The sequence below is a fragment of the Bos javanicus genome, chromosome 20 (assembly GCF_032452875.1).
Source record: "Bos javanicus breed banteng chromosome 20, ARS-OSU_banteng_1.0, whole genome shotgun sequence".
Classification (NCBI taxonomy): Eukaryota; Metazoa; Chordata; class Mammalia; order Artiodactyla; family Bovidae; genus Bos; species Bos javanicus.
Genome location: NC_083887.1, coordinates 63,553,504 through 63,574,923, shown reverse-complemented (window position 1 = coordinate 63,574,923; position 21,420 = coordinate 63,553,504). Strand labels below are relative to the sequence as shown.

General features: G+C 42.1%; 1 protein-coding gene across 3 annotated transcripts in view; it reads right to left on the bottom strand.

Moving 5' to 3' along the window:
- SEMA5A (semaphorin 5A) overlaps nucleotides 1-21,420 on the bottom strand; it is a 565,637-nt gene that overhangs the window by 347,376 nt on the left and 196,841 nt on the right. For all 3 annotated transcript variants that reach the window (XR_009731836.1, XM_061393884.1, XM_061393883.1), the window contains one exon: nucleotides 18,834-19,028. Coding sequence is in view for 2 of the 3 variants with exons in the window: in XM_061393884.1 (XP_061249868.1) it covers nucleotides 18,834-18,954 (121 nt within the window). In the remaining variant the exon portion in view is untranslated. The remainder of the gene's footprint in view (nucleotides 1-18,833; nucleotides 19,029-21,420) is intronic.

Below are 21,420 nucleotides of genomic sequence, written 5' to 3'. Positions count from 1 at the left end.
TAATAAGTCCCTTCAGCCATGTCCACCTCTTTGTGACCCCCTGGACTGTAGCCCTCCAGGCTCCTCTGTCCATAGGATTCCCCAGGCAAGAATACTGGAGTGGGTGGCCATGTCCTCCTGTAGGGGACCTTCCCGACCCAGGGATCAAACCTGCATCTCTTATGCCTGCTGCATTGGCAGGCAGGTTCTTTACCACTAGCACCACCTGGGAAGCCCCTTTTAAATGTGTAAATTAACACAAAAAAGCTCATGAAGAATAAACTTTCAATATTTTTTTCAATATTTTAAATAAAGATGTTGGATCTCCACAGAGTCTGGAAGGAGACTGTACTGATCTTGACTATTTAAAATCTGAACAGTTTGTTCATCATGGATTTTTTTGTCATACATATTGAGTTTTAAATACTGCATTGCTGCTGCTGCTGCTGCTGCTAAGTCGCTTCAGTCATGTCTGATTCTGTGCGACCCCATAGACGGAAGCCCACCAGGCTCCCCCGTCCCTGGGATTCTCCAGGCAAGAACACTGGAGTGGATTGCCGTTTCCTTCTCCAATGCGTGAAAGTGAAAAGTCAAAAGGAAGTCACTCAGTCGTGTCCAATTCTTAGCGACCCCATGGACTACAGCCTACCAGCCTCCGCCATCCATGGGATATTCCAGGCAAGAGTACTAGAGTGGGGTGCCATTGCCTTCTCCAAAATACTGCATTAGCTTGTCTTAATTTCTGAATTTTTTGGTGCCTCTTAAATATGCATCCAAGGTGACTTCCTCATCTCACCACACTCCCAGGCCTACTAGACTCAGGGATTAATTCATGACTTTTCCCATTCCATTTTTCCAGGCACTTCCTTTCTCTTTACAACTTGAGGCTGCCATGTGACATGGCTCTGGCCACTTGCATATAAACAATTCTGCACATGGCTCCCATGAAAGATTTTGCATTTTTTGTTGATTTCTGATACGAAACAGATGAGTCAAAAAGTTGGTTATCCCCCATTCTCCTGCTGTTGCCTGCCTCTGAACGCTGCCAAGAACCATCCAAACATGAAATAAAAACAAAAAGCAAAGGCCAATTCCATGATGATGACTGAACAAAATGACAGAACTTTGGTCTTTGAGCTTGGATCCCTAATTCTTTAAGTTGAGTTAAAGAGCAATAAATATACTTACAATTTAAACCACTATTAGGTCAGCTGTCTGTTACTTGAAGCCAAGATATTTTTAATTGATGTTGTAAGCTTAATAGCCAGTGAGCTTTAAGAGTATGAGTTTTCAAATTTCACTGCATTAGTGACTTTAAATATACACTATTTCATCTCTGAGTTGTTTGTTTCTAGATAGAAAAAGTGCTTAGTCTAAAGTGAAATATGATTCCACTTCAATACGTTAATTAATTGAGGAAATGTGTGAAAAATTGAAAGGTCAAACCATTGTATATATATGAAATACATTCATTTTCCCTACTAAACATTTGTGATAAAAATGTCAGTATCAACAATGTCAATAGAAATCTCAAATTCTAGTTTGCTCTTATAGAATTTTATATTATTATTATTTGAAGAATAAGACTGGATAGAGTTTCTGAAAGAGATAAGGAATGGAGCTTTTCTAGTGGTTTAGTGGTAAAGAATCCTCATGCCAGTGAGGGTGACATGGTTTTGATCCTTGGTCAAGGCAGATCCCACATGCCACAGGGCAGCTAAACCCATGTGCCACGGCTACCGAGCCTGTGCTCTAGAGCCCAGGAGCCACAGCTATTGAGCCCACGTGTCCTGAAGGCAGTGGTCCTCAACAAGAGAAGCCACCGCTATGGGAGGCCCACACACCACAGTTGGAGAGTGGCCCCCATTCTCTGCTACTAGAGAAATGTCCATGCAGCAAGCAACAAAGACCCAACACAGCCATAAATAAATAAATAAATATTATAAAAAGAGAGATAATGAATGTCCCAATATTGTCTGGACTACCTCATTATCCTAGTTTGAAGAGCAATTGAATCATCACTATGGTGAGGCCTTTGATAGAATAATCCAATATACGGATTTTCAATTTACAGAAATTGAGATCAAAAGGAAAGGCAACAAGAGATTTCCTTTTCACCAGAGACACAGTCCACAGCAGAATTATAACAATTACACTGCTTTCTTTTCCTAGCCCAGTTTTCTTAAAACATGAACCAGGATGCTTTCCAAAAAACTGACTCTGAGAAGATGCCAGGATACAAGTGTCTTTGCGTAGCCTCTCAAGAATGGCAGCCTATGCCAGTGTTTATTATGTAGTCCTAGAAGCCAAAGGTCCATATCTGTGCTATCCAACATGGCAGTCACCAGGAATAGATGACTATTCATACTTTAATTTTAGGGAATTAAAATTAAATAAATTTAAAAATTAATTCTTTCAGTTGCACAAGCAAAGAGGATTGAGCGCAGAAGAACTGATGCTTTTGAACTGTGGTGTGGGAGAAGACTCTTGAGAGTCCCTTGGACAGCAAGGAGATCAAACCAGTCAGTCCTAATCAAAAAGTGGGCAAAAGAACTAAACAGACGTTTCTCCAAAGAAGACACACAGATGGCTGATAAACACACGAAAAGATGCTCAGTATCATTCACCATCAGAGAAACGCAAATCAAAACAAACAGTACTGTATCATCTCACACCAGTCAGAACGGCCACCATCAAAAAGTCCACAAACAAATGCTGGAGAGGGTGTGGATAAAAGGGCATCCTCTGACACTGTTGGTAGGACTGCAAACTGGTACAGCCAGTATGGAAAACAGTGGAAAGTCCCTAAAAAACTGGAAATAGAACTACCATATGAACCAGTAATCCCACTGCTAGGCACACACACTGAGGAAACCAAATTGAAAGAGACACACGTACCCCAATGTTCATTGCAGCACTGAATGAACACTGCTTCCAGGGAAGCAACCTAGATGGCCATCAGCAGATGAGGGAGAAGGAAGTTGTGGTACATATACACAATGGAGTATTACTCAGCTATAAAAAGGAATGCATTGGAGTCAGTTCTAATGAGGAAACTGGAGCCTATTAAATAGAGTGTTGGTGGTTTAGTCACTAAGCTGTGTCTGACTCTTGCAACCCCATAGACTGCAGCCTGCCAGGCTCCTCTGTCCATGAGATTCTCCAGGCAAGAATACTGGAAGCGCTTGCCACTTCCTTCTCCAGAGGATCTTCTCAACTCAGGGATCAAACCCAGGTCTCCTGCATTGCAGGCAGATTCTTTATCAATTTAGTTATGAGGGAAGCCTATAGAGAGTAAAGTAAGTTAGAAAGAGAAACACCAATACTGTATATTACCATATATATATGGAATTTAGAAAGATGGTAATGACTATCCTATATGCAAGGCAGCAAGAGACATAGATGTAAAGAACAGATTTTTGGACTCTGTGGGAGAGGGCGAGGGTGGGATGATTTGAGAGAATAGCACTGAAATATGTATATTACCATATGCAAAACAGACGACCAATGCAAGTTCGATGCATGAAGTAGGGCACTCAAAGCTGGTGCTCTGGGACAACGCAGTGGGATGGGGTGGGGAGGGAGGGAGGTGGGGTGTTCAGGGGACATATGTGCACCCATGGCTGATTCATATTGATGTGCAGCAAAAACCATCACAATATTATAAAGTAATTATCCCCCAATTAAAATAATTAAATAAAAATAATAAAAATTTAAACAATTAAAAAGTAAAATAAGACAAAGAGACAAACCATTCAATCCTAAAGAAAATCAACCCTGAATATTTATTGGAAGGACTGATGCTGAAACTGAAACTCCCAAACTTTGGCTGCCTGATGCAAAGAGCTGACTCACTGGAAAAGACACTTATGCTGGGAAAGGTTGAGGGCAAGAGAAGAAGGGGACAGCAGAGAATGAAATGGTTAGATTGCATCGCTGGTTCAATGGACATAAATTTGAGAAAACTCCTGGAGACAGTGAAGGACAGGGAGCCTGGCATAGTGTAGTCATGGGGTTGCAAAGAGTCAGACACGACTTAACGACTGAACAACAATAAGATATAATTTAGGCACAGTAACATTTAGCGTTTTAAATTCAATGACTTTTAACAAATGTATAAACTCTATCACCACTGCCTCAATTGTGACATAAAATATTTCTCATGAAATATTTGCAGTAAATTCTTTCCCGTGCCCTCCATTCCATTCCTTTAATGGAAACAGAATTTAGTTTATCTGACTTTTCTTAAGTGAACTTGAATAGACTGCTTATCTTCAAAGAATTTACCCATTTCATCTAAGCTGTCAAATTCATTGCTATTGCTCTTTTTAAACTGTAGGTTCAGTACTGATATCTCCTCATTCATTCTTAATATTAATGAACATATCTCTCTCTTGTTCCTATCAATCTAGTTAGAGGCTTATTGACATTACCGGTGTTGTTAAAGAACTAAGTTTTAATTTCATTGATCTTCATTATTTTTTTATTTTCACTCATAATGATTTATAGTCATCTCCATTTTCTTCTTTCTTCTGTTTACTATAAGTTTAATTTTATTTTTTGTAGACTTTATCCATCCCTAATATAAGCAAATAATGATCTAAATCTCCCTCTACCAAGCTCTGCTTTAATCATATACAATAAATTTGGATAAGTTGGGCTTTTATTGCCATATTTCAGAATTCCCCTTGGATTTTCTATCTGATCTATGAGCCATTTAGAAATATATTGCTTAAATTCCAACATAATTTTCTATATACCATTCTGCTACTGATTTTTAGTTTGACTCTGATGTGCTCATTGATTACACAGCCATGATTTTAATCCTTTTTAATATATTGAGACTTACTTTATGCTGATCTATGTTTGGATTCTCCATCACTGTGCTAAGTCTTAGAAACTACTTTCAGCGAGCTGAGGCAATCATAGGACCCATCTCGTTTATTTACTTTCCCTAAGAAATAATCCTACTCCATCCTCTGCCTGTTGTCCACTGTCTGAAAACTGTACTTGTTAACATTCTGTCTGGTTTTCTTGTTTAAATCATGAAGGTAAATCAAATCCCTTTTTCTCATCATGACCAGATAGTAAAGTCCCCTATATCATTTTTCAACTTAAAAATCATGTTTACCAAATCTTGGTCAAATAAGAAGCATAGAAGACAGAAGCTCTCTGTTGATTCATAACAATTTTCAAAATTAGTATTAGTTATTATGGTTAAAAACTCTATCTTGAAAGAATTCAAACATTCATATATTTTTCATTGGTTTGCATTTATAGTCCCCAAAATGTTGTTACGTATTTATTCCTTGGATTAATTGATTAATTAATCCATGGATTTATCAGCTAAGATATTTTCCCCCACTATGAAATGGAAAGTGTATGGTTTCCATGCTTAAGCTTTTCTTTTGTAAATATGCTTTTTTAAAGTAGGGCTGACTCTTTGGAAGTAAGAAATAAAAGCATTCAGGTGAGTCCTAACTTTAAATGAATCATGCTTTATTTTAGTCTATTATTTTAATTCAGAAAATGTTTGAATCTGGGTGGAACTATCCACACAATGATTTGAAATTTTCCCTGTAACTCCCAAATTATAACTTCTCAACATACTTTTGCATTATACAGTGAGAAACATTAAAATCCAGATAAAATTCATAAAGACTAAATATTCAGATTTGTTGTCCCTTCCTCACTGCTAGTTCCCAAATTGCTATGCTTTGTTGAATCTTCAAAAATTGCTCCCCAGAACTCCAAACTTGTATATGCAACTGACTACTTGACATTTTCACTTGGATGCTAAACAATCATCTCACACTTCAAATGTCCAAAATTGAGCCTCTGAAACTCCTTCCAAGGGCTACACTCTTTTAAAATCTTTCCCATGTTAGTAAATACCACTTTCACCCTGCCCAACTGCCCAAGCCAAAATCTCAAGAGTCAGGCTTGTCTTTCTCTTTCTCTCATATATACAACTTAAAAGGAAACACTTTGGACATGACAGCCAAACACACTCTAGCCAGAATGTGGCCACCACTCCCTGGGGACTGCTGCCAACACTTTCATCCAAGCTACCACCATCCCCAGCCTGGATCACCCTCCAGCTCCCAAAATGCTCCCTCTGTCCTGCCCCACGCACTCACTTGCAAGGCAGTCTGTCCTCAGCACAGCAGCCAGGGTGACACTTTAAGTCATATTTGGTCCTCACTACCCCATTCCTCTGCTCAAGGCCTTCCAGTGGCTCCTCGTGCCTGCATGTGTGCTAAGTCACTTCAGTCGTGTCTGACTCTTTGTGACCCCATGGACTGTCGCCCACCAGGCTCCTATGTTCATGGGATTCTCCAGGCAAGAATACTGGAGTGGGTTGCCGTGCGCTCCTCCAGGAGATCTTCCTGACCCAGAGATCTAACCAGAGTCTCTTACGTCTCCGGCATTGGCAGGTGGGTTCTTTACCACTAGCGCTACCTGGGAAGCCCGACTCCTCACTTCACTCAAAATAAAGGTCGAACTCTTAAAGGCCTTACAGGACCTTTTCCCCCCATTATCCTTCTAATCTCATCTCCATCCCTCCTTCCATTCTAGTCACACTGGCCTCCCTGCTCTTAGTCACACCTGCCAAATACCCTCCCACCCCAGGGCCTGTGAATTTCTTCTTCCCTCTTGCTGGAACAATCTCCTCCATTATCCCTGTCACTTGCTCCCTACCTTTAAGTCTTGACTCAACAGGTTATTCTATACGAGCCACAGTCAATAGGAAGACAGAAACCACCCTAGGTAGCTCAGACAACACGTAACATAGAGAGTTGGTCGTACAGATATAGGAAGATAAGGTACAAGAATGAAGGATGCAGCCTGGGAGAGCTAAGAGAAAGAATGCATGACACAGAGATGAGCAGCTGCTAGCAAGCTGGGCTGGACCCACACGCCTGTTTCTGCTGCTGTGCCCTTCTCCAGCAGCTGTGACTCAAGCTGTGGCCGCCTGCTCCCTGGCTGAGGACTCAGAATCACTCCAGTCCTCAGCCACCCTGCGGAGGCATGAACGTGATTCTCCATCTTCCTGCAGCAGCCTCCCCAGCAACAGCTGGTTCGTCCCCATCACACATTCTAACAAGAACCCGGCTGAGTCAGGAGCCCGAGGAATTTCACTGACTCCCTCATCAGTTGTACAAGGTGAAATTTAAGGGGCAGGTATGGGGCTGGAGCCAACAGGTAAATTCCAGGCACACCTGGTTACCCTAGTGTAAATTGCAAGATCTACTTAACCCATTCCTTACTTTATGTTTTTACTCAGCCCATAGTACTACACAGACTGGTTTATATTGTGTGTGTGTGTGTGTGTGTGTGTGTGTATGTTAGTCATTCAGTCCTGTCCGACTCTTTGCAACCCCATGGAGTGTAGCCTGCCAGGCTCCTCTGTCCATGGGATTCTCCAGGCAAGAATACTGGAGTGGGTTGCTATTCCCTTCTTCAGGGGATCTTCCCAGGAGACCCAGGGATCAAACTTGGGTCTCCCGAGTTACAGATTCTTTACCATATGAACCAGCAGGTCTATATTGTATCATCTTATTATTGTCTGTCTCCCCTAACATAATGTAAACTCTGAGATTTCCACCATTCTGTTTACTGGGGAAACCTCATTGTGGAAACATGTCTAGCACATCATATGCACTCAGTAAAGACTGATTGCATAATTCATAAACTGGACCTCTGCTTTTATCTTCAAACAAGCAGAAGCTAAAGCACTCTGTGTGATGAGGCGAGGGGACCCAGGGCACAAAAATACAAATGAGGATGACAGTCGTTAATCACGTTCTGAGAGCTGCCAGGAGCCCTCTGCCAGCCCAGGCATTCAGGGCATCAGGGTCTCGTTTCACTGATTTTATTTAATAGGGTGTGCAGTCTGCCTAACACAAAGGCCAGAGGGGCTTTCAAGGCGGGAATGGTCAGAGAGTATTAGGACAACGTTGCCATCTTGCAGACTGGAGGGATCTATCCCCTTGGGCGTGTTAGCATACATTGTCACCTGCTGCTGATTAGAGCAGGTGGACATTGAACCATCTGACGCATGTGCTTAGGTTTTCTGAAGTCCATCCCTGACTCACAGGCTGGAAGTGGAAATGTAAAAGAGAAATTAAAAAATAACTCCGCTGGTAGGAAAAGAGACACAGATGTAGGGAATGGACGTCTGCACATGGGGCGGGGCTGGGATGAAGGGAGACTGGGATTGACCTCTGTGCGCTGCTATGCGTAAGATAGCTAGCTAGTGGGAACCTGCTATATAGCACAAGGAGTGCCGCCTGGGGCTCTGTGGTGACCTAGAGGAGCGAGACGGGGTGGAGAGGAGGTCCAAGAGGGAGGGGTTATATGTGTACATACAGCTGACGCACTTCATTGAACAACAGAGATAAACACAACATCGTAAAGCAACTATATCGCAATTAAAAACAAACAAACAAACTCCTCTTTAAAAAGCTTCAGGAAAATAAAAGGTTAAGATGCTGATTAGGTTAGTACACAAACTAACTAAGATTTGGAAACCTTGGTGTAGTCTTTATTATATGAATACAGAAAAATTTCAGCACTGTTGTCTGCAGAAGTAGGCAGAATCTGGGTCTCCTCAAACGTGAGCATGGATGCTTACTTTGCCTTGATATTAGAAGATGACAGGGAGTTATAAATCCAAGAAAAATATTGCTTAATTAAAAATTTGTCCACTCTACATTTAATCTCCAACTGTTTTTCATAGGTAAAATAAGGATAAGATTTTTATCTACCTTCACTGTGAGAAATGGATCAATTGCCCACTTAAGGCTTAGAAAGCCTATAACATGCTTGAACAAAAATAAAATAAAACATAATCTTTGAGGCTAAACGAAATGACTATTTTAAATTAGAGTCCTGATAATAACTTCACAAAATCTTATCCACAAATTTAATGCAATCGCACTGAACTACTTAACTTATAAAGTTTTACATTTGCAATCTTAGAGTAATAAAAACTATTTCCCCACTAAGAAAAATCAATCAAAAATTGGTTATCTCAAGATAAAATATAGATGTCTTACACATTATTTCATTAGTGGCCCTAGAACACAAAAGTAATACAAAAGTTATTGATCATTCTCAAAACTCAAATTATTTTCATCAGAACTTAATCACTGTTTATAAAAAAACATATAACAGAGACCCTCAAAAGCTTTCATCAGTCAAAGATCAATAACAGTATGAAAGTAGAAGCTAGGTATTGGAGCAATTTCACCCAAAGAATAATGCAGAATGGTTTTATAATGACTGCATTTTCTAACACCTCTATGCACTCATGAATGATCATTACATACCTAAGTTATAGAGTTGAAAAGTGACATTTTTTAATATTCCATTTTTTCAGAGAGCAAACTAACAACACACTTTAGAGTAAAAAATGTATTAGCAAATGCAGTTCTTAAATGTGTAAAACCCTGAATAGTCATTGGAAGGATGATGCTGAAGCTGGAGCTCCCATACTTTGGCCACCTGATGAGAAGAGTCAACTTATTAGAAAAGACGCTGATGCTGGGAAAGGTTGACAGCAGGAGGAGAAGGGAACAGCAGAAGATGAGATGGTTGAATGACATCACCAACTCAGTGGGCATGAATTTGAGCAAACTCCGGGAGACAGTGGACAGGGGTGCCTGAGGGTGTCCTGAGTCCACGGAGTCGCAGAGTTGGACAGGACTTAGCGACTGAACAGCAGCAATGCATAAAACAGGCAGTGAGTGTATACCTTAGTTGCTTCACTTGCAAATAGGTTCAAATATTTTCTCCATGTGACTTTGCGATTACACTATGAGAAATATTCAGTCATTTGCATGATAACACGAGTTAAATTATTGATAGGTCAAAGGACTTTTTATAATAGAGGTCTATAGGAAACATTTCTCCCCCATAAGTAAACTCAAAGGAGGATAACTCATAACCTGCTATGAAACTAAAGAGAATCACAATTGATTTATGTAAATTTTTATTTTCACAAACAAAAGCACTGAGTTCAAGACAATTTTCAATGCTAAGTGGTATCTTGCTATATTTTAATTAGATTCACATGAAAATATTAAAATGAATTTTATGCAATCTATTTTAATTAAAATAAATTTTCCCAATTCTTCCTTGGAGAAAGTGGGCCACTGTCATGCAATTATGCACAATTATAACTCATAAAGGTCAAATGGCAAGTATAAGACTAGGAGAACAGGGAGAAATACTGGAGGCAATTTTAATCAAGGTTTACATGCTTAAAGACTCTGAAATCTGACAGGGACTCTGGAAATTACCTGCAACGGCCCCTTGTGTGGTAATGAGCATCCTAGATCCTAAGAGAAGAGATAGAATCCAGCCAGGATCATGAAACTGTATGCCTGTCTGGGGCATTAGACACCAGACAGCCAAAACCCAGAGAGAAAAAGGAGCCTCGTGGAAAATGTCTATGGTCCTGGGATGTTCATGAGGCCGAGAGATAGGTATGGAGTCCTGAGACAGGTATGGAGCCATCATACATGGCAAAAACATGGATGAACCTAGAGATGATCAAACTAAGCAAAGTAAGTCAGAAAGAGAAAGACAAATGCCATATGATACCACTTATACGTAGAATCTAAAATACAACACAAATGAACATTTATTGATGAAACGGAAACAGACTCACAGAGAACAGACACTGCAGTTCCCAAGGGGGCGGGGAGGGGAGGGATTGGACAAGTTGGGAATTTGGGGGTAGCAGATGTCAACTCAGAGAAGGCAATGGCACCCCATTCTAGTACTCTTGCCTGGAAAATCCATGGACAGAGGAGCCTGGCAGGCTGCTGTCCATGGGGTCGCCAAGAGTCGGACATGACTGAGCAACTTCACTTTCACTTTTTACTTTCATGCATTGGAGAAGGAAATGGCAACCCACTCCAGTGTTCTTGCCTGGAGAATCCCAGGGATGGGGGAGCCTGGTGGGCTGCCGTCTATGGGGTTGCACAGAGTCAGACATGACTGAAACGACTTAGCAGCAGCAGCAGCAGCAGCAGCAGTCAACTATCACATATAAAACGGATAAACAGCAAGGTACTGTAGAGCACAGGGAATTATATTCAACAGCCTGTAATAAACCATAATGGAAAAGAATATGAAGAGGAATGTATGTATATACGCATAACTGAAACACTCTGTGGTATAGCCAAAATTAACACAATCTTGTAAATCAACTACACTTCAAATAAAATTTTTAAGAAAATACTAAGTGCTGTCAGCTAAGACACTGAAGATAGGCCTCCAAATTAGTCATAACATTAAAGTTGCAAGTCCAAGTAAGCATGAGTCCAGCATGGCTCACTCCAGCGGGGGTTTTTCCCTGTGCATCCTGTGAAACTGCTCTAATTCCTATAACTGGCTCAGGCTCTCTAAACAGCCAGCCTGCTGGGTAAACTTTAATCAATAAACAAACAAAAGCAGAATGTGGCACTATCCCCTTAAGTGGACATTAAACATTTAAAACTCATTTGGAAGATGGTTATGAGACTCAGTAAGCATGCTGAGAAACATGTTGTCTTGAAGGGTCACTATTTTCCCCCTCTTTAGTGGAACAGATATTTAAGCAATCAACAAGGACGTAAGTGTGAAGCGTCTGTCATGTGTCAGGGTGTTTTAGCAGCCACTGCATGATCGGGGTAAATATTCTAGACCATGCAGTCAAGGGAGCAACCGTGCAGACACAGCAAGCTGTTAGGGCTTCTTAAGCAATGAACTCCACAAGAGAAGAGGAGCCTGGAGTGGCAAATATTTTACCAAGATCCTGCCAGCATCTTCTGCTTAGCTAGGAAAATCGAATCAAGACGTTGATGAAACGTGCTTAGCTGTAATGAAATGTTCCTGTAGACTCTTCTTGAGTAGAATCTCGTGCAAAATGACCCCAATGTATAAAACTAAATGGTGAAATTTGAAATATACCCCAAATATCAAGATCTTAAGTATCAAGGTGACCCAGTCCTGCCTTTATTGCTCTCTCATCCATGCTTTGTTATACTCTCTCAGACTGTTTGTAGAGAGCACAGAGAAGTGTTTAGGGGACATAGCTGTGGCCACCTGCTCAGCTATAAAAGGAGCCATTTCAAGGACCGACTGGGCTCTGAACAGTCATGGGGAATCTTCTGTGTCTGTTCTTGATCAACAGTCTTATCCTGTCTTAAGAACGGCACTTCCTTCCTAAAGCCCCATCCTCCTGGCCCAAGGCCTGCCTGCTCCTCCTCAGGGAAGATGGAGTCCTAGGCAACCCCCTCCTGCTGACTGCCCTGCATCCTGGGTCCCCCGGTCTCCCTCCCCTGGGCTCCCTGGGGGTTGGGTCTGCTTCCTGGGAGCTAATCCCTCACCTGTGCCCCGTATCCTGTCCCCTCCTACAGCCCTGGGGGCTCTGCCTAGTCAATTCCCTCCCCCTGTCTTTTCTCTCTTCCCCATCACCATTTAAAGAGGATTAAGTAATGCTCTCTTAAAAGCTATTCCCTATCCTCATGTCCCTGCCTACTTGAAACAATAATTCTCTATTTTTACATCTATTCCTTCAACTCACACACATCCCTCTGTTCATTACCATGTAGTTTCATCCCCATCACTGCTCTGAAGCTGCACTGATAAATGTCGTTTGCTAAAGGCTGAATATGTCCTGTAGGTGACACCACACATGACACCACCCTTATGGCAGAAATCGAAGAGGAACTAAAGAGCCTCCTGATGAAAGTGAAAGAGGAGAGTGAAAAAGCTGGCTTAAAACTCAAGATTCAGAAAACTAAGAGCATAGCATCCAGTCCCATCACTTCATGGCAAATAGATGGGGAAACAATGGAAACAGTGACTGACTTTACTTTTTTTTTTTTTTTGCTCCAAAATCACTGCAGATGGTGACTGCAACTATGAAATTAAAAGACGCTTGCTCCTTGGAAGAAAAGCTATGACCAACTTAGACAGCATATTAAAAAGCAGAGATATTATTTTGCCAACAAATGTCTGTCTAGTCAAAGCTATGATTATTCCAGTAGTCATATATGGATGTGAGAGTTGGACTATAAAGAAAGCTGAGCACCGAAGAACTGATGCTTTTGAACTGTGGTGTTGGAGAAGACTCTTGAGAGTCCCTTGGACTGCAAGGAGATCCAACCAGTCAATCCTCAAGGAAATCAGTCCTGAATATTCATAGGAAGGACTGATGCCGATGCTGATGCTGAAGCTGAAATTCCAATACTTTGGCCACCTGACGTGAAGAACTGACTCACTTGTAAAGACCCTGATGGGGGAAAGATTGAAGGCAGGAGGAGAAGGGGATGGCAGAGGATGAGGTGGTTGGATGGCATCACCGACTTGATGGATATGAGTTTGAGCAAGCTCTGGGAGTTGGTGATGGACAGGAAAGCCTCGTGTGCTGTAGTCCATGGGGTCAGAAAGAGTTGGACGTGCCTGAACAACTGAATTGAACTGAATATGTCCACCCAAAAGATATGCTGAAGTCGTAACCTCATGAACCTGTGATGATTATGATTTTATTTGGACATACAATCTTGATGTAATTAATTCAGATTTAGTCATGCTGGGTTAGGGTGGGCCCTAAATTCAACAGGGCTCCTATTTTTATAAAAAGAAGAGAAGACAAAAACATCTACACAGAGAAAATGCCATGTGACTACAGACTCAGAGACTGCAGTGATGAGTCCACAAGCCAAAGAACACAGGAGATTGCTGACAAGCACCAGAAGCTAGGATGTGGAAAAGAAGAAGTCTTCCATGGAGCCTTCAAAGAGAGCACAGCTCTGCTGACATCTTGTTTTTGGACTTCCAGCCTCCAGAACTATAAGAGACCACGCTGTTGTTGTTTTAAATCATCTAGTTTATAGTATCTGGTTACAGCAACACTGGGAAATGAATACACCATTGCTGACAGTTTCTAGGAGGGTAGCCATCTGTTCCAGTTTTCTGAAAATACAGTAGAGTTTTCAGTGCAGGTGCTAAGTCATTTCAGTCGTGTTCAACTCTTTATGATGCTATGGACCACAGCCCACCAGGCTCCTGTGTCCATGGGATTCTCCAGTCAAGAGTGGGTGGCCATGCCCTCCCCCAGCGGACCTTCCCGATGTCTCTAGGAGCTTTCAGCGCTACACCCCAAAAGAGCCTGGGGGAAATCAGGGTGAGTCTGTCACCCTACCTTCTGGCCCAGATACTCTGATGGCCACTTCCCTCTTGAAAAACCTCTCCTTCCCTGGTACCCATGACTCCAGCTCTCAGCTCGTTAATTCCATCTGATGGCAGTTAGGAACTCAGATTTCTCAACCTCATCTCACCATTTTAGACTTCCCTTCTTTACTCCATCTGGAATCAACAGCCAAGAACTTGGGGCTCGCACTCCTGGTCCCTCCTTGAAAACATCAACAACCTCTTCTGCAGATTTCCAGAATCCACCCAGTTCTTCACATTCTGCTACCCATCCCACAGCTCAGGCCCTCCTGCCCTCTTCATGGCTCCCTTTGGTCACAGCAGCAGCCCCAGGGTAGGCTCTTTCCACTGCCCGTTCTCCACCTTCCATGCTGAGCCTTTGCAGAGAGAGGGGGCCTTCCAGAGATGCCTTCTGAGGCCCTACATTATTAAATCTTCCCTCTAAGTCTCATCTTCCTCCACCTCCTCTCCATGATCTAAACAGATTTCATGGCTCACTGGTCTTGTCACTTGCCAAAACCTACTGGGCTCCCTGCGTGAGACTCGTAAACACATTCTCACAGTCATCTGGGACTCAGCTCTGGTCCTGCAGCATCCTAGAAAGCGTCCTCAGCCACTCCTCTGCTCAAGCACTTCTCTGCAGCCCAGGCTGCTGGTTCAGACAGCTTTTCCCTGGACTCCCACGCACATGGCAAAGACACCTCTGTGAGGACCCTTAATAGAACATTACACAACGGCCCTTTTGGTCTGTATTCCTTAAGACATTCTAAACCCTTAACAGGAACTGTGTTTTTTACCTCTGTCTCCTTGATATTTAGCACAGACTCCGGTACATAATAGGCACCTGAATATCCACTCCAAATGTTTTTTAATTGATTGATTAATTGGAGGATAATTGCTTTACAGTATGATGGTTTTTGCCATACAATAATGCGAATGAGTCATAATTATATATACGTATGTATGTGTAAATGCATATATCTACATGTGTATATGTAGATATCTACATATACACACACATATCCCACCCTTTTGAGCTTGCTTCACCCCTCCCATCCCACCCCTCTAGGTCATCACAAGACACCAGGCTGGGCTCCCTGTTATAATGCAGCTTACCACTACTTACCTATTTCACACATGAGTATACAGGGCTTCCCAGGTGGCACTAGTGGTAAAGAACCTGCCTCCCAATGCAGGAGATGGCAGGTTCAATCCCTGGGTCAGGAAGGTGCCCTGGAAGAGGGCATAGCAACCTGCTCTTGGTATCCCATGGACATAAGGGCCTGAGGCGGGGGGAGCACTCAGAGTCTGACACGGCTGAAGCAACTTAGCATGCATGAAGAGTATATATGTCAATGTTGTTTCCTCAATTCTTCCTACCCTCTCTCCCCCACTGTGTCCACAGGTCCTTTTAAAAATGCAGTTTGAAAGTATGCTGACTGCCACTGATGCACTATGCACTCACGTGTACTCAGTAGCTCAGTCACATCTGACTTATTGTGACCCTGTGGACTGTAGTCTCTGCTATGCTTCTCTGTCCGTGGAATTTTCCAGGCAGAATACTGGAGTGGATTGCCATTTCCTCCTCCAGGGGATCTTCCCGACCCAGGGACTGAAGCCATGTCTCTTGCGTTGGTAAGCAGGTTCTTTACCACTGAGCCACCTGGGAAGACTTTGATGAACTCTGGGGTTGTCCCAAAAGCCAAAGCCTAACAGTGTGCTCCGCTGGAAAGGTTGGTAGGAAACAAACACTCATACCAAGAGCAAGGAGAATGTAAGATGGCACAACCCTCATGAAAGGGAATCAGGCAAGACCTAGCAAAACCACAGGTGCATTCACCCTTTGATCCAGCAACCCCAATTCCAGGCATCTCTACCAATAGCACACTTGCAAAAAATACCAAAAGATTATTCCAGGAGGTACTGTGCATTGTAACACTATACATGATCACATCCCCCAGTAAGGAGTTGTTGAATAGACTGGAGCTCATTCCATAGATGAGAGCCATGTGACTATGAGAAGTGACATAAATCCATGTTACTGAGGCATGGACTCCAGGGCATATCCTGATGTGAAAAAATGCTCGATAGAGAGAATTTTTTGTATACATGCTACTTTTTAAGAAAAGAGGGTATGAATATATTTGTACATGTATATGTGTGTGTATGGAACTTTATTTATATTAAAAAAGAAACAAAAATCATAAACTCTAAGTAAAAGGTGAGCTAAAAGGAGAAAGGAGGAACAAGGTAAGGAAAACAGAGTGAAGTCAGTTTCTCCAAACACCCTCTTTAATTGGGCTTTAAAATATTACAGAATTATGTCAATTTTGAAAAATCTCAAAAACCAAAAGTGAAATTAACTATGTTTCGAGTTGATGGCCCAACCATACAAACTGAAATTCCTTCAATTTCAAAGCAGTAATTTGGCTTCGATTATCTAGTGCAATTCACACCCTGATGACTATAAAAGAAAAATCACACAAAAGGGTTTTCTGTAGTCAACAAGGACTAGAGTTGCACACAGCCATTATTCTGAAACAACTGAGTGTGTATTGCAGGAAAAGACAGAGGAATAATTACATTGACCTGCAGAGACAGGAGTCTGTGCACAGCAGAGAAAGACAGAGACATAGGGTGGAAGAGTCCAGAAGAGATCCCTAGAGTCCTCGAGATGAACTAGAAGCATCCAGAACCAAAGTGTGCTGTGGAGAACGCTTTCCTTAGCTCTGCACACTGACAAGACCTCTCTTTGGCCACTCCTATGCTCCAATCACATAAAAATGACTGCTTCTCAGGTCAATGGAAGGAAATGGATAAGAGGAGTGAAAGGCACCTTGTTATCCCAGAGAATAACGAAGCCATCAAAGGCCACTCGAGTTGTCTCAGAAAAACTCAGGAGGCAACCTCAGGAGCGTCCCCGCCCCTAAGCTTGAAATGTGATCCTTGCACCATCTACAAGAATAAATGCTGCAATTAATTGAAATATATCAAATATTGAAATCCATATATTAAAAATAACTCTAAAAAAAGCAAACAGAACATTTTATTTGTCCCCTTTGGATAATGTTAGAGAACCAACTAACTGGACTGTATAAAAAATGGCACAGGAAAGAAAAATAAGCATCCACTCTGCCTTTCCTATGTCAGATGCACCCTTAGGAAATTCAAATAGTTAAGGAGTGAAAGTTACTTTATGTACAAGTAACTTAGCCATTAAGTGAAGGAAGTGTAGGAAAAGGTAAGACTCCTAGTTTTGCACCCATGAATGAGTCAGCAGATTTAGATGAATGAATGAATGAATGATCATCAGTGACTGATTATTTCATAGCCCAGTGAAGGACAGGGCACCATCCTTGACACAGTAGAGACAAAAAGCTGCATACCTGAATCCGAGTGGCCTCTCATTATCACTCCTAGTTTAGAGAAGCACTGGGGACAGAACATCTCAATGACACCAATGGGAAGCACTGTGGAAACTCTCCAGGACAGTGAACCTAGGTTTCTTTAAAAATGAACTTGCAAGTGGAGCAACAAAAACAACACAACACAGCGAGAGACGAGGAGACTCGAGAGATACACCAACCAGCCGCAGTGTACGAACGGCATTCCATTCCTGCCTCAACACAACCGTTAACAAAGCAGGGAGCGAGCACTCCTGAGGCCATCAGGGGTCTTGCAGCACTCCCATGACGGTTGCTAGTTTTATGGCATTGGTTTATGTTTGGGCTTTTGATTGTTCTGGTGTGATTACAGTAGTATGAATTCCTCATCTTTGATATTCAAGAACTGAACTGTCATGACAAAATTATATGATTTCTTGAATTCGTTTCAAAATAATTTGGTGAATGTAGGTGGAGCATGGGTGGGGATTTAAAAGAAAAAAGACGGGCCATGAATGAATAAATCCAAGGGTTGAGTGTTCCTTAGACTTTAGAACAGATTCTAATTTTGTATGTATTTTAAAATTTTTGTGATACAAAAGTTACAAAATAGTAAAAAATAAAAAACTAGTGGATGAATTATTAAAATACAATGTCTGATCATACTTGGCTTCATGATATAAGTGTGATTTCCTTGAAGACAGACACAAAGACTAGTTTACTTTTCATCTTGAATGCCGATAAGTGTGGAGGGGTAAAGAACTCTAAAAACTTTTGATGAATTAAATAATAAAAGAACATGTACACATAGTAATCAGTTGACCCTGCAGATCTGTGGAGATATTTGAGACAGCAAAAGAATTCTGTCTGCCATGCAATGCCAGGTAAAGACAAAGGCATACGCTGTGTGAAAGGACTCGGGCTTTGTTGAGAAATGCTGAAGTGAAGAATTTTTTGTTTTGCTTGGTATGTTGTTATTTCTATGGGCCACATTTTTCTCCCCTGGTTCACATGCCTAGGGGGCTGACAGCACCTGTCAAGTAAACGTGGCCTCAACGATGGGATTTTCTATCTGTGATAATTCTGAGCTTGAATTCTTCTCAGTTTCAAAATACAAAATATTCGCGATGGGGGATTTCGTATTTTTGCTCTGATTTTAAACTAAAGTCACAGAATAACAGAGTGATAACTGCTGCTATCCTAAGCATGAGACTTGCACTTCAATGGTGCCTTTGCAATGCAAGCGTGCCTGACTCTCACCTTTATAGGAAATGACTGGGTGCTCTGCTCTCTGGCACAGAGACGCATCTGTCTCTAGCTGGGCGAGTCTCCACCACCCCAGGCTTGAGAACAGCCACGCGATGACGCAGGGTCCCTTCATGATGGGCAGGAGACCGTCAGCTCCGGGCACTTGTCTAACCAGAAGCTCGTGGTCCCGTCATGTGTGGAAAGTGCCTAAAACACACAGAAGAGAACAAGTTCATGAACATGGGCTCAGGTTTTCAGTAGTTGGCCTTTTGGTAAAGCCTCAGCACTCTACTTAAAAAAAGAGAGAGGCTTGGAGTACTTAGAAAAACATCCCTTTTTCTGGAAGATATTTCAGAAATGTATATATATATATATATAAATACACACAGGCTTCCCGGGTGGTGCTAGTGGTAAAGAACCCACCTGTCAAAGCAGGAGACATAAGAGACACGGCTTCCATCCCTGGGTTGGGAAGATCCCCTAGAGAAGGAAATAGCAACCCACTCCAGTATTCTTGCCTGGAGCATCCCATGGACGGAGGTGCCTGGTGGGCTACAGTCCATGGAGTCACAGAGTTGGACACAACTGAAGCGACTTAGCATTTATATATATATATATATATCTGAATCCAGACCTCTGTTCCTCCCAATGACTTTATGAGATAACCCATCCATTATAAAAGGGAAAATATTCACGCTTAAGCTCTGTCGAGTTGTCATCGTCACCCCTGAACAATGCACTTTAAGACTTTTGATCATCGTTTGGTTTTTCCCTTGGAACACCATTCTTACCTCCCTGTGCAGACACAGACCTGTATGTGGAAGCCCTCTGAATTCCTCCCCTTCCCTTTTCAAAATACAAAAGCCCCTATTAAATAGGGCCATGAGCATTGCCCTTTCCTAATAACCTGATTAACATCATGCCCCCAGCTCTTAAAACGCATCCACAGTGAGTGAGTTTATCCTTTGAAACTTACTGGTGACCTGGCTGCAAACTTTCTGGCTAGCGCTCAAGTGTGAATCAAATAAAACCTAAGCGGAGCACCTACTGGGTGAAATGAAATTACTGCGCTGGGAGCTGAGAGACTTTAAAGAGCATGCATAATTTAAAAGATTAATAAGCTTTAAAATAAGATAGGCTTATAAAAATAACGATAATCCAAGCTGTTGGAAAACCATAAAAAGAAGCTGGGGTGCTGTGAGAGTTAGGGGAGAGAGCACGCTGCTATTTAGGGGAATCAAGGATGGGCCCAAGGAGGACTTCATATTTGAGTTTAATTGTAGAGGATAAAGAGGATTTCAACAGACAGAGATTTCCGGAAGTAATCCAGAAGAGGATGAAAAGACGCACTGGATGGGGTAAGAGGAAGGATCAGGCTATACGTGCTGGGAACAGTTTACTATACTCGATCTGGACCCCAGAGGATGTAGAAAGGAGAAGGGAGAAGCAGCTTAGAGAGCAGGTTGGGTTAAGATTTGGAAGGTGAATGATACTAAGTTCTGAGGTCTCTATTTTCATAACAATAACCTACCACAGTATATTAACATTAGAAGTAATGTTAACAAGATCATTCTCTCCAGAGTGCACACAGGAAATTGGATAAAAAAGAGCATAAAAGTGGAGAAGTTAAATTGAAGCTATGGCAATTGTCCAGAAGAGGAATAAGTGGATCTGTGATTTCAGGGGGCTTCAGTGTCAACAGAAATTAAGACAAACCCAGTAAACACGCCATGTAACGGGTAAGGGGAAGTCCAGAAAATTAAAGATGTCATAGATTCTTCAACCTGCCTCCCACTGAAAGCTGGATCTGCGTCCCTTCCCTGCAACCCTGAATCTGGGTTGGCTCTCTGACTGCTCTGCTTGGCGGAATATAATAGAAGTGATGACACCCCAGCTTCCAAGCTCTCACCCTTAAAGACTGGCAGTTTCCACTTCCTGTCTCTTTGATCACATCCTCTGGGGCACTGAGACACGGGGTCAGAAGTTTAATGCCCCTGAAACCGCCAAGCCAGAGAGACCACATACAGGTCCTCCTAGCATCATCTCCCACATAGTCCGGGTTCCCGGTCAGCCCCACCAAGATGCCTGACACGTGAATGAAACCCACTGAGTGACTCCAGTAAGTGTCCCAAGGGCACAGGTATCAGTTAGTGGAGCCTGGCCCAACTTCCTCATAAATGGCCATTGTTCCAATCTGTTAAATGTGGAGGAACAGAAAGCAAAAGCACAGACGGACTCAAAGGATGTAAGTCCCTTTGAGGACAGTGAGGCCGTTTTTTTTTCCAAATATGAAAAACAACAGAAGACGTTTTAGAGGAGGATATGATCATTTGGTTTGGTGCGTGTTGGGTTTAAGATGCTAAGAGAACATTTAAGGAAATGCAGCAGACTGTGGAAAATCCATGGCGGATGCTCAGAAAAGAAAAAAAAAAAAAAAGAATCAGAGACAGCATATAATATTTAGAATGGTTAAAATCATGGGTGTGGTTCAGACTCATGAAACATGAGACGGGGAAAAATTGGCTAAAGAGAAGTATTTATTTAGAAGTTGTTAAAGAAAAGTAACCACACAAAAATAACAGAAGAAACTCAGAGCATC